This window comes from Theropithecus gelada, chromosome 6 (assembly GCF_003255815.1).
Source record: "Theropithecus gelada isolate Dixy chromosome 6, Tgel_1.0, whole genome shotgun sequence".
NCBI classification, from domain to species: Eukaryota; Metazoa; Chordata; class Mammalia; order Primates; family Cercopithecidae; genus Theropithecus; species Theropithecus gelada.
The window spans coordinates 153,561,077-153,573,998 of NC_037673.1; the positions used below are offsets into that span (position 1 = coordinate 153,561,077).

General features: G+C 41.8%; 1 protein-coding gene across 1 annotated transcript in view; it reads right to left on the bottom strand.

Moving 5' to 3' along the window:
- Window positions 1-10,986: 10,986 nt before the first annotated feature.
- Window positions 10,987-12,922, bottom strand: part of HAVCR1 (hepatitis A virus cellular receptor 1) — a 29,499-nt gene continuing 27,563 nt past the window's right edge. Inside the window, exon 8 of the mRNA XM_025388586.1 lies at window positions 10,987-11,131. Within this exon, the coding sequence (XP_025244371.1) occupies window positions 10,987-11,131 (145 nt within the window). The remainder of the gene's footprint in view (window positions 11,132-12,922) is intronic.

Below are 12,922 nucleotides of genomic sequence, written 5' to 3' on the forward strand. Positions count from 1 at the left end.
GAAAGAAAAAAGTGATAAGCTGGAATTTAATAAAATTTAAAACTTCTGCTCTGCAAAAGACATCATCAGTAGAAAGACAAGCTATGTACTGGGAGAAAATATTTGCAAAGGACATATCTGATAAAACATACAAAGAACTTTTAAAACTCAACAGTAAGATAATGAACCAACTGATTTAAAAATGGCCAAAAATTCTTAATAAACATTTTTTCAAGATATACAGCTGGCAAATAAGCATAGGAAATAAGTTTAACATGTAATTAAGGAATGCAAATTCAAGCAACAATGCCATGCCACTACATTCCAATTAGAATGGCTAACATCCAGCACTAAATGCTGGAAAGGATGTGGGGCAACGGGAACTCTCAATCATTGCTGGTGTGAAATGGCTCAGTCACCTTGAAAAACAGTTTGGCGGTTTTTTACAAAACTAAACATTCTCTTATCAGACAATGCAATAATTGTGTTCCTTGATATTTACCTAAATCAACTGAAAACTTATGTCTATACAAAAGCCTGTATGCACATGAATGTTTATGGCAGTTTTATTCATAATTTCTAAAACTTGGAAGCAACTAAAGCAAATGAATAAACAAAAATACACTGTGATACATCCAGACAATGGAATACTATTTAGCAATAAGAAGAAATGAGCTGTGTAGCTACAAAAAGAATGGAGGAAACTTAAATGCATATTGCTAATTGGAAGAAATCAATCTGAAAAGGCTACATACTGTATGACCCCAACTATCTGACATTCTGAAAAAGATAGAACTATGGAGACAGTGAAAAGATCAGATCAGTGACTTCCAGGGATTTGGGGAGAGGAAAGGATGACTAGGTGGATCTATAAGATTTTTAGGGCAGCAAAACCATTTTGCATGATACTATAATGGCAGGTACATGTCATTATACATTTATCAAAACCCGTAGAATGCACAACACAAAGCATGAACCCTAATGTAAACTATGAACTTCAATTGATAATGATGTGTCAATGTTGATTCATCATTTCTAACAAATATGCCACACTGGTGGGGAATGTCAACAATGGTGGCAAAATCATGTGTGTGTGTATTGTGTGAGGAAGGTGACTATGTGGGAACTCTGTACCTTCTGTTCAACTTTGCTGTTAGCCTAAAACTTTTCTAAAAATTAAAGTCTATTAAGCAACGTATGCATCAGTCATCATCAAAGTATTTTTTAGAGCTGGCCACGGTGATGCTCACCTGGAGTCCCAGCTACTCTGGAGGCTGAGGCAAGAGGATCGCTTCAGGCCAGGATTTCAAGGCTGTAGTGCACTAAAATCATGCCTGTGAATAGCCACTGCACTCTAGCCCAGGCAATATTGCAAGACCTCGTTCCTAAAATTTTTTTAAGTATTTTTAGGCTCAAGCAGGTGCAGGGACTTACAGGCAGAGCAAGCCCCATCTCAGCTGTCCACAGCACAAAATAGAGGTTACCCTAGAGCATTTCCTCGCAGTCCAAAGGGGACTTTCTTATTTATTTTTACCAGTTTGTAGGGGAAACATTTAGTTCCTAGGAGGCCCAGGGACAAAGTCAGCTGAACAGCTGTAAGCCAGCTTCCTGGGAAGCTTTCCAAAAGCATGGCAGCATTCGGCCGTCTTGTTCCCAGGGGTGCCACCAACATCATGCTCTTGTAATGTGTGCTAGACATAGGACACACCTGTGGTCACCAACCTCTTGCCATTTTTCCTACTTGGTTTTTCATCTGATCTAGCCTATTGTGGACATTTTCCTGTTTAATTCTGTGTCTTATGTCCTTCCAGAGCGCTTGACACACGACATGGAAACAGGATGTCATCTCCCCTTCCCAAGTCTCTCAAGGTCGGTGGTTCTCAATCTCAGCTACATGCTCAAATCTCCCAGGGAAGGCTGGTCACGGGGCTCATGCCTGGAATCCCAGCACTTTGAAAGGCTGAGATGGGAGGATCTCTTGAGCCCAAGAGTTCAAGAACAGCCTGGGCAACATAACAAGACCCAGTGTCTACAAATAAAAAAATTAGTTGGGCATGGTGGTGTGCCTGTAGTCCTAGCTGCTCGGAGGCAGAGACAGGAGGATTGCTTGAGCCCAGGAGTTTGAAGCTGCAGTGAGCCTTGATCACACCACTGCCCTCCAGCCTGGACAACACAGCAAGAATCTGTCTCAAAAACATAAAAAATCTGGGGAGATTGAAAAAATTATAATACCTGCGACCCACCTCCTGACATTCTGATTTAATTGATCTAGGCATGGGTAGTTTCTCAACCTTCCTAGATGATTCTAATACGCAGCTAAGGTTGCAAATTACTGATCTCAGAGAGTCATTGAGATTCACACTGGCTCCAGCCAGTAATATAAATAGACTTGTAAAAGAGTTTTAAAGACACTCTTCCCTGCTCTATCCCATCCCTAGAGTACACAGGAAGGTTCTAAGAAACATTCTTTTATCAATTTACTTTTTATTTTTATTTGTTTGTTTGTTTGTTTGAGACAGAGTCTCACTCTGTCACTCAGGATGGAGTGCAGTGGCACAATCTCAGCTCACTGTAACCTCAGCCTCCTGGGGTCAAGCGATTCTCCTGCCTTAGCCTCCTGAAACTAGCTAGGATTACAGGCGTGAGCCACCACACCTGGCAAATTTTTGTATTTTCAGTAGAGACAGGGTTTCACCATGTTGGTCATGCTGGTCTGGAACTCCTGACCTCAAGTGATCTGCCCCCCTTAGCCTCCCAAGGTGCTGGGATTACATGGGTGAGCTGCTGCACCTGGCCCTATCCATTTATTAACTAATTTTAATAGACATATATATCTCGAACACCTACTAAGTATAAGCTAGGTGCTGAGAAAATACAGACACTTCCCTCGAAATGTTGAGTAAAAAAAAGCACCATCAATGTAAATATCTCTAATACAAGGGACAAAGTTATAGGATCACCACTTATGGTTTTAGTTTGCACAGCACAAAAATCCTAAGTCACACTCCTTTTTACAAGCTCTGTCCTGACTCAGGGCTGTGTCAGCCAGAAAGAAGAGGAAGGCCTCTTTGTAATTTACCCTAAGATGCCCCAAAGGCTAGACGAAACCCTGGCCTCATGCAGAATAATCTCAGCTAGGTACTAGCACCATGCCTAGAATATGAGAGGTACTCTATTTTTCCATGTTTATTGAATAGTTAAAAAGGGCTGCCCAGAAGTATTCAGAAGAGGGGATTCTGTCCAGGAGGATTAGGACCAGAAGGGCTGAAGCAGTGACGCTGGAGCAGGACTTTGAGGAATGACATGCCCCTTGGAGAACCAGAGGACAAGCATTCCTGGCAGGTGGGATGACCCACGGAGCAGAGAGTGGATATCTGAGGCATTTATAGCCTTTGAAACATAGCAGGAAGGGACCCCATGAAGCAGGCAAAGTGAGTTGGGGATAAGCAGTGGAGGGCTTGCTGTGGAGTTGAGAATTTTACCAAATTGGGAGCAGTTGAAGGATTTCCAGCTAAGATGTAATGCAAACAGATTATGCTGGTGGCCCTGCAGAGGAAGGACTCAGGAGCAACTAGGGTAAGGCACAAGTAGCCACCCAAGACTCCAAGTAAGAGTTGGAAAGGTACTTAGTAGCCATGAGAATCCCCAAGGAAACACTACAATTAGATTCCCAGGAGTTCTGAGTTATAGACTGTTTCTCCCTCAGCCTCATCCATGCTGTGCTCACATTCTGTGTCTAGGCTACCAAGGGCACCCTCATGTCTTCTGGTTGGCTATCATTACTTTTGCAGTGGGTAGAGCAACAGCCTTGTGTATGTATCCTTAGACAATCTAATGCAATCAATAGTCAAAGAAATAAAGTTTTGAGAGAGCCTGGGCAACACAGGGAGACTCTGTCTCTACAAAAATACAAAAATGAGCCAGGCATGGTGGCACATGCCTGTAATCCCAGCTGCCCAGGAGACTGAGGTAGGAGAATCGCTTGAGCTCAAGAGTTTGAGGCTGCTGTTAGGGTTAGCCATGATCACACCATTGCAATTCAGCCTGGCAACACAGCAAGACCTAATCTCTACTTAAAAAAAAAAAAAATTAGCAGGGCATGGTGGCTTTAAGAGGATATGACTTCTGAGACCCTCCAAAACTGTTTACAATTAATGGCAAAAGGGCCAGGTGCAGTGGCTCATGCCTGCAATCCCAGCACTTTGGGAGGCTGAGGTGGACAGACTGCTTGAGTGAGCCCAGGAGTTTGAGACTAGCCTGGGTAACATGGTGAAACTACATCTCTACAAAAATCACAAAAATTAGCTGGGCAAGGTGGTGCACATCTGTGGTCCCAGCTACTTGGGAGGTTGAGGTGGGAGGATACTTGAGCCCAGGACTTCAAGGCTGCAATGAGCTATGATCACACCACTGTACTCTAGCCTGGGTGACAGAGCAAGACCCTGTCTCAAAGGAAAAAAAAAAAAAAGCAAAAGGAAATCAACGACAAAAGAAACCCTTAATCAGAAGGAGATCAAATGACTAACTGTTAATTCCTTTCCTTCCAGAGAGCTACGAACCTGTAAGAAACATCCACAAACTAAACCATGAAAACCAGAGTGTAAATAAGCTTCCCCTACATTTTTTGGGTCTTCCTATATTTTGGAGACTCCAAGTAATTTTATTTAGCCTCAGAACTGACAGTGCAAAGTTGGGCATGGTGGCTCACGCCTGTAATCCCAGCACTTTGGAAGGTAGAGGTGGGCGGATCACCTGAGGTCAGGAGTTCAAGACCAGCCTGGCCAATATGGTGAAACCCCATCTCTACTAAAAATACAAAAATTCACCAGGCGTGGTGGCAGGCGCCTGTAATCCCAACTACTTGGGAGACTGAGGCAGGAGAATGGCTTGAACCCAGGAGGCAGAGGTTGCAGTGAGCCGAGAATGAGCCATTGCACTCCAGCCTGGGCAACAAGAGCAAAACTCCGTCTCAAAAAGTAACTAAATAAACAAAAGTGGTAGTGCAATACCCAAAGTCCCCTGCAAGAAAGAATTTGTGTTCATTTCCTGAGATTTACATGTGAAATAAGTAGAAGTAAAGGATGATTTTATGCTCTTATTTCCACACATTCTCTCATGAAGTCTGAATGCTTTTATTGAAATGTAAAATATTTTATAGTAGCTTGTCTTCTGTCACTTAAACAAACAAAAATTATCAGGTCCCATCTGTACTGCTAAACCAGAATGTCTAGAAATAGGGCCGAGAAATGTGTATTTTAACAAGCTCCCAGCTGATTTCACCTATTGACTCTCTGACTTCAGGCATCTACATAACCTTTGCCCTGTTCACATTGCTTTGTTGCTATTATTCACTCAAATTATTTTAGATTAATTAACTTTAACATTTTACTCATCCTAATCAATATCCATTAAATCATGGGTTTGATGCATCTTTAAAAATACACATCAAAAAACTATTTTAAAAATCCATTTGTGGACTGAATAAAATCAGCTCCCGTACCACCCCACTACTGCTTCCCAAAGCGGCAAGTTTGGGCCCAAATCAATTAAAGCCAAACATCGGTGCCATTTCCCTCTTTTTTCACAACCCCGCTTGCTAGGCCTGGGGATGTCTCACAGCCCTGTGGAAAGCCCCTTGCTGCCAAGAGGTTCCCTTCTCCCCCTCTTTTTCCCCTGCCTATATCCTTCTGTCACCCCAACAAACCTGACTCTTGAGCTATACCTGACTTAGAATAGTGTCACTGAAGCATGTTAGTGAATGTTAGCATGTAATTTGGTGATGGGTAGCAGGTTTAGTCTTTAATATGCAAAAGTGGTTTTCTAAGAGTGGGACTCTTTTCCAAGTAGACATGTTTGTAGAGCCCTTTTCCTTTCTTTTTAAATTTTTAATAGAGATGGAGGCTCACTTTGTTGCCCAGGCGGGCCTCGAACTCCTGGGCTCAAGTGATCCTCCAGCCTTGGCCCCCTAAGATTACAGGTGTGAGCCACCGTGCCTGACCTATAGATTCCTTTTCATCCAGACACCTTGCGCATCTCTTCAGCCTCGCTTCTCTTCATCTCTCCTCACTCGCTAGTTTTTTAATCATTGGAACACAACGTCCTCTCTTTTAATACACAAGCTTCCTGCTGCCCCACAGCCTTTGCATTTGTTTTCCTTCCACTAGATTTTCATGTGGCTGGCACCTACACATTTCTCTTGGTTTCAGCTTAAATGTGACCTCTTTCCTATAAGCAGCCGCTGACCAACCAGCTAAAGCTACACCACTTCCTATCCCCCAACAAACACCTCTACCTCAGTAGTTCTCAACTGTGCCCGAGGGGACGTTGTTGGTTGTCACCACTGGAGTATGTGACTGGCATCTAGTGGGTGGAGGCCAGGGATGACGCTAAATACCTTAGAATGCACAGGATAGCCCCCTACAACAGAGATTTCTGTCCCCAAATGCCATAGTTGAGAAGTCAGTCTCTATCACAAGATTATTTCTCTTAGTAATAAACAGTATCAGAAGTCATGGGTTTTGTATTTCTTCCCTAAGCTCCTTAGAACCTGGAGTTTAGGGTTGTTTCGTGAAGAGCACCTGACACCTATGTGACTTGCCACAGATTGATCCACTTTGACTAGAACTCACGGCAAGTTGCAGATGCCTGACCCAGACTAAAGGATGAGCCAGAGAAAATGTCAAGTTGGTTTTCAAATTTGCTCCATTGTTTTGTTAAAACAAAGCTGTTTTGTTTTCAAGAGACAAACAAAAACAACTTTTATTAATGAGCACGCATACAAATAAACCTAGACAACCACCAAGAGTCCCTCACAGTTTCACGTATCCACAGAATTATTTCATCTTTAAAGCCATCAGTGAAGGATTAGTTCTGCTGCTTGTTAAAGTTGTGCAAAATTTCTCAATTTAAACATACAGTCTTTCTTTTTTTTTTTTTTTTTTTTGAGACGAAGTCTCGCTGTGTGGCACAGGCTGGAGTGCAGTGGCCGGATCTCAGCTCACTGCAAGCTGCGCCTCCCGGATTCACGCCATTCTCCTGCCTCATCCTCCCGAGTAGCTGGGACTACAGGCGCCCGCCACCTCGCCCAGCTAGTTTTTTTGTATTTTTTAGTAGAGACGGGGTTTCACCGTGTTAGCCAGGATGGTCTCGATCTCCTAATCTCGTGATCCGCCCGTCTCAGCCTCCCAAAGTGCCAGGATTACAGGCTTGAGCCACCGCGCCCAGCTCTAAAAATACAGTCTTAATCATACCAGTGTTCTAATGTCCCAAAACTGATTGTAGGTAATGGAATCTCAACAATACCTTAAATAATAATAATAATAAATTCAATGTAATCTACAAGATTAATATATTTAAAGGAAAATAGTTCATTCACTAAATTCCTCCCCTTTCTTCCTTCTTACCTATTCTCCTTCTCACTTGACAATTTTTTTCTACAGTATATGACGATAGCCAAATTACCCAGTATCAACCGTTTCAAAACAGAAATGTTATTTTAAAAGATACCATACAGCAAGAGACTTATAGGTGTAACACCACTGAAATTATTTACTAAGCCCTGGCCGGGCACGGTGGCTCACACCTGCAATTCCAATACTTTGGGAGGCTGAGGCAGGCAGATCACTTGAGGTCAGGAGTTCAAGACCACCCTGGCCAATATGGTGGAACTCTGTCTCTACTAAAAATACAAAAATTAAGTGGACATGGTGGCTATCCCAGCTACTCAGGAGGCTGAGGCAGGAGAATTGCTTGAGCCCGGGAGGCGGAGGTTGCAGTGAGCCAAGATTGTGCCACTACACTCTAGCCTGGATGACAGAGCCAGATTCTGTCTCAAAAGAAAAAAAAAAATTATTTACCAAGCTGTGTTTTTGTAGTGTTTTTTAATTCTCCAAACTGCTTCAGTATCTGTAGTGTATTTTACATTTCAAAGACTTCTCACATGTAACATTTCATTGGAATTACCACTGTATGTCATAGTTTATATGGAAATTATTACATCTAACAGATGAAGAAAATGTAGACATAAAGAACCTTTTGCTCTAATGTCATCCAGTGTAACTGCTAAGAGTTAGGATTAGACTTAAATCCTATTCCTAATTCTGTATACTACCCTAAACTCCTAAGCCCCCATACATTGTACTTCACAGAATGCTACTAGTCACTGTGCTCATGCATTCCAACAAGTTTTGGAAATGTTGTGTTAAGCAAAGCTAACCAGATTCCCGGAGTCTTTATCATGCATCATAAATCCCCAGGAAGGATCCAGAGAATAGAGCAGGTGCCAAAAAGTTAAAAGCCCCACACCTGCCAGCCAGGTAACAAAGGTGAGCATGCAGTAAGGACTTGGGGATTAGAGGGCCATCTAGTGGGGTCCTGGTCACATAGCAATCCAGTCCAATCTTGCCAGGTCTTTCCAGAGAAGCTACAAATCTGGGCTTTAATTTCGAATCTCCAGTTTTGTGCATGTTGCCTTAAATTTGAGGGGAAAAAAAAGACACTACAGTTTAAAAAATAAAATAAAATTTTTGACCAGATCAGGCCAGCCACATTTGGGAAAACTGAAATACCATACATCACTATCTTATTTGCCCACAGAATTTTCCTTCAAAGGACCTATAATTTCCTAGAACGATAACAGTGTTAAAAATGTTGCCTCTGGCTGGGCACGGTGGCTGATGCCTGTAATCCCAACACTTTTGGGAGGCCAAGGTGGGTGGCTCACCTGAGGTCAGGAGTTGGAGGCCAGCCTGGCCAATATGGTGAAACCCCGTCTCTACTAAAAATAAAAAAATAAGCCGGGCATGGTGGTGGGCATCTGTAATCCCAGCTACTCAGGAGGCTGAGGCAGGAGAATCACTTGAACCTGGGAGGCGGAGGTTGCAGTGAGCTAAGATTGCACCATTGCATTTCAGCCTGGGTGACAAGGAAAAAACTCCATCTCAAAAAAACAGAAACAAAAAGCTTCCTCTGAAAGCAAGCATCCTGTTGTCCCAGACAACTATGGTATGGGTAGCTCTGAACCTCAACCACGAATTATTTCAGAGTTTACTCAAACTGAAATTGAAATTAATACCCAGCCTTAACTATTCATGTAGAAATATTTTTTTTCTGACAAATCTAGCCCTTGCAAATCTATACTTTTGTTTTGTTTTGTTTTGTTTTAAGATGGAGTTTTGCTCCTGTTGCCCAGGCTGGATGCAGTGGCACTATCTCAGTTCACCACAACCTCCACCTCCTGTGTTCAAGTGATTCTCCTGCCTCAGCCTCCCAAGTAGCTGTGATTACAGGCATGTACCACCGTGCCCGGCTAATTTTGTATTTCTAGTAGAGATGGGGTTTCTCTATGTTGGTCAGGCTGGTCTCGAACTCCCATCCTCTGGTGATCCACCTGCCTCAGCCTTCCAAAGTGTTGGGATTACAGGTGTGAGCTACCGTGCCTGGCCGGCAAATATATACTTCTAAACAATTATACTGGTTTAGTATAATTGTTTTTTTATATTGTTTTTTATATTGACTAAAGATATCATTACAATAAGCCTAACTGAATTGTCAAAAAAAAAAAAAAATACAGGAATTGATTAGATATGAGAAAGACACTTTGCCTTTCCAAAACAATTTTATCTTTTTTTTTTTTTTCTTAATAGAGAGGGGGTCTTGCCATGTTGCCCAGGCCGGTCTCAAACTTCTGGGCTCAAGCTATCTGCCCACCTTGGCTTCCCAAAGTGCTGGGATTACAGGAATGAGCCACGGCACTAGCCTCCAAAACAATTTTAAACATAAAAGTGGTTTGGAGACAATTTAAAATTTGGGTCAAAACTAGTGGGTTTCAAACACTTGTATCTGCAATGTAACTTGTAAGGCAGAAAAGGCAGCCCTTTCCCCACTCCAGCCTTTTTTTTTTTTTTTTTGCTTTTATTTCTGACCTTCTTGGTTCTAAAAATTTGTTCAGAAAGCCTGGTGGTTGTTTAAATGCTTAGCACCGTGACACACATGTGATAAAAATTGCATAAATGGGCTGGGCATGGTGGCTCATGCCTGTAATCCCAGCACTTTGGAAGGCCAAGGCGGCTGGATCACCTGAAGTCAGGAGTTCGAGATCATTCTGGCCAACATGGTGAAACCCTGTCTCTACTAAAAAAAATACAAAAAATTAGCTGAGCATAGTGGCAGACACCTATAATCCCAGCTACTTGTGAGGCTGAGGCAAGAGAATCGCTTGAACCCGGGAGATGGACGTTACAGTGAGCCAAGATTTCGCCATTGCACTGTAGCCTGGGCAACAAGAGCAAAGCTTCATCTAAAAAAAAAAAAAAAAAAAAAAATTGCATAAATGTGTTGAATCACCTGGCAAATGATTTTCTTTCCCTGGTGTCTACGTGTTCCATACTATTGTCACCTCTTTTAACTGGTAAAATAGCTACCCCAATTCAGAGATCCAGTACTTAATGCATCACATTTCCAGAGTCATGAAAAAACAGCCATACCTGTTAGGGTGAATTAAACTCACTTTATTTCCCCATGGAGGAAATTAAAACCCATGATTTGAAACCTTCGGAAAACACAGGAAATGCAACATTTGGAAGTATAATATAGAAACAAGAGATTATCATGTAATGCTTCCAAATGAAGTATCACATTGGATTTGCTGATTTTTAAGACAGATTTCCCTCTTCTGCACAGCTCTGATGGCCAAGATAGAAGTTCATTTGCTATGTTTCCAGTGACTATTCTCTCTGATGGATACAGGATTTATGGGGTCTAAAGAGAACATACAATTCTAAAGTGATCATGTTTGACAGAGAACTCTACAATGATCAGAAGGATTGATTGAGCCTGTTTTAGCACAAAAAATTAGGACTACATTAATGATAAGGCTGACTATACACAGTTTGGAACGAGAGAGTTACTCTACCCAGTGTCACTGACGTGTTGGAATGCCAGATGAAACTGAAACAGAAAAATTGTCTTGGAGTCTAAAAGACGTCCGATATGTTCAGTCTTCTGCAGTCATGGGCGTAAACTCTCAAAGAGCACCACTGGGTCTTGGTTCATGGCATAAAGATTATTCTCAATGTAGATATTGTCTTCTGCATGGACTTCCTTTTTAACTGCATTTTGCAAAGTTTTAATTTGATGGCTCCTAAATGAAACACTGTAGAAAGAGTTGTTGAAGAATAACATGAGTAAGAAAAAAAAAAAGCAGACCACTTCTCACATATGAGCTGCACTTTTGTTTATGATCAGGCAATATCAGGTATTCGAGACTATAGGAGCCTGGTTCACACAAAGAATAAAATAAATAGTGCTTTTCTAGAGTTGTAAAAAGTGGGGCTCTTATTATTAAGTTGAAGAAAAGTCTGTTTAATAAGCAGCTAGATAGACAACCTAAGAAGTATTGAAAAACTCAGACTGGTCTCTTTGAAACTCACATAATAGAATACAAAAATGGAAAATCTAAAAATACAGAGCTGTGACATCAAACTAAGTGGCTGAATCAAGATGCACATTTTCAAATGTGGCTAAGAATTGGGTGACTGGTGTTTTTCCAACTGTGGCTTGTGATCCTTTAGAGAGGGTTGTTAAATCTACTTAGCAATCTACATCCTATATTCAAGATAAAAACAGAATAGAGAAACATTGCATATAGTTAAATTGTACTGTTTCACAAGTGTACACTGGATCATAGTGTTAAAAATCTTCCTGTGCTGGGTGCAGTAGCTCATGCCTCTAATCCCAGCACTTTGGGAGGCTATGGCAGGAGGATCCCTTGAGGCCAGGAGCTTGAGGCCAGCGTGAGCAACATAGCGAGGCCCCATCTCTACGAAAATTTTTTTTAATTAGCCAGATGTGGTGGCTTGTGCCTATAATCCTGGCTACTCGGGAGGCTGAGACAGGAGAATCACTTAAACCTGGGAGGTGGAGGTTGCAGTGAGCCGAGATCACACCACTGCACTCCAGCCTGGGCAACAGAATGAGACTCTGTCTCAAAAAAAGAAATCAGTAGAAAGAGTGGAAATACTAGTGAGGGATGAAGGTGGACTTAATTTTAACTTATGTGTAGCGTTTGATGTAACTGCTTATTTTTATATAATATATTTGTATATAGTGACTATTTGTTAACAAAGCCTGCCCCCAAAGTATGGACCTTGTCTTCATTCAGCTGCAGATGAAACACATGTCCACACATTTAAAGAACCATGAAAAACAAAGCTCCACTGTGGTCCCTCAACAGGTCAGTCATCCATGTGTGAAGACACTTAGTTTAAGTGTCAATGAGCTCAAATGACTCAGTGTGATAGAACTGCCAAGAATATAATGTTATGAGGAAATGTTCATAATTTGTTAGTGTGTGTTTTTTTTTTTTTGCTTTTTTTATACTTTACACATTTCTCTGTCATTCCAGAAATATTTATGAGCATGGATTCCTGAGATTGAGTCCTTTATATGCTATGTGATGTGACCTTAGATGTCACTCAACATTTCTGAAACTGTTTTCCAATCTGTAAAATGAGAATAGTGCCTCTCTCACAGTTTATTGCTGTAAAGGGCTTGATTGCAATAACAAAAGTCGATGTATATTAAGCACTTACAATATGCTGGTCACTGTTCAGACAGGTTCTGTGGATTCGCTTGGGTAATTAACTCAGACTCAGGAAAGTCTGTGTACAAGCATCCAGTGAAGGAGACCTAGGCTTAATAGATGGAAGCCTAAGTAAGAGGGATGGGATTCTGAATTAAAGAAAGTCCTTGCTTAAAACTCAACCTGTATCAAATGAAGCAGGCTGGATGGCTTTAGAACTAGGTAGTTGTCTCCTACCATTACAGGCAATGGGGCAGATGGCCTCGGGGCATAGATGCAGTAAAGGGTATTTAAATTGCAACTGGCACCGGGCGCAGTGGCTCACGCCTGTAATCCCAGCACTTTGGGAGGCCAAGGTAAGCA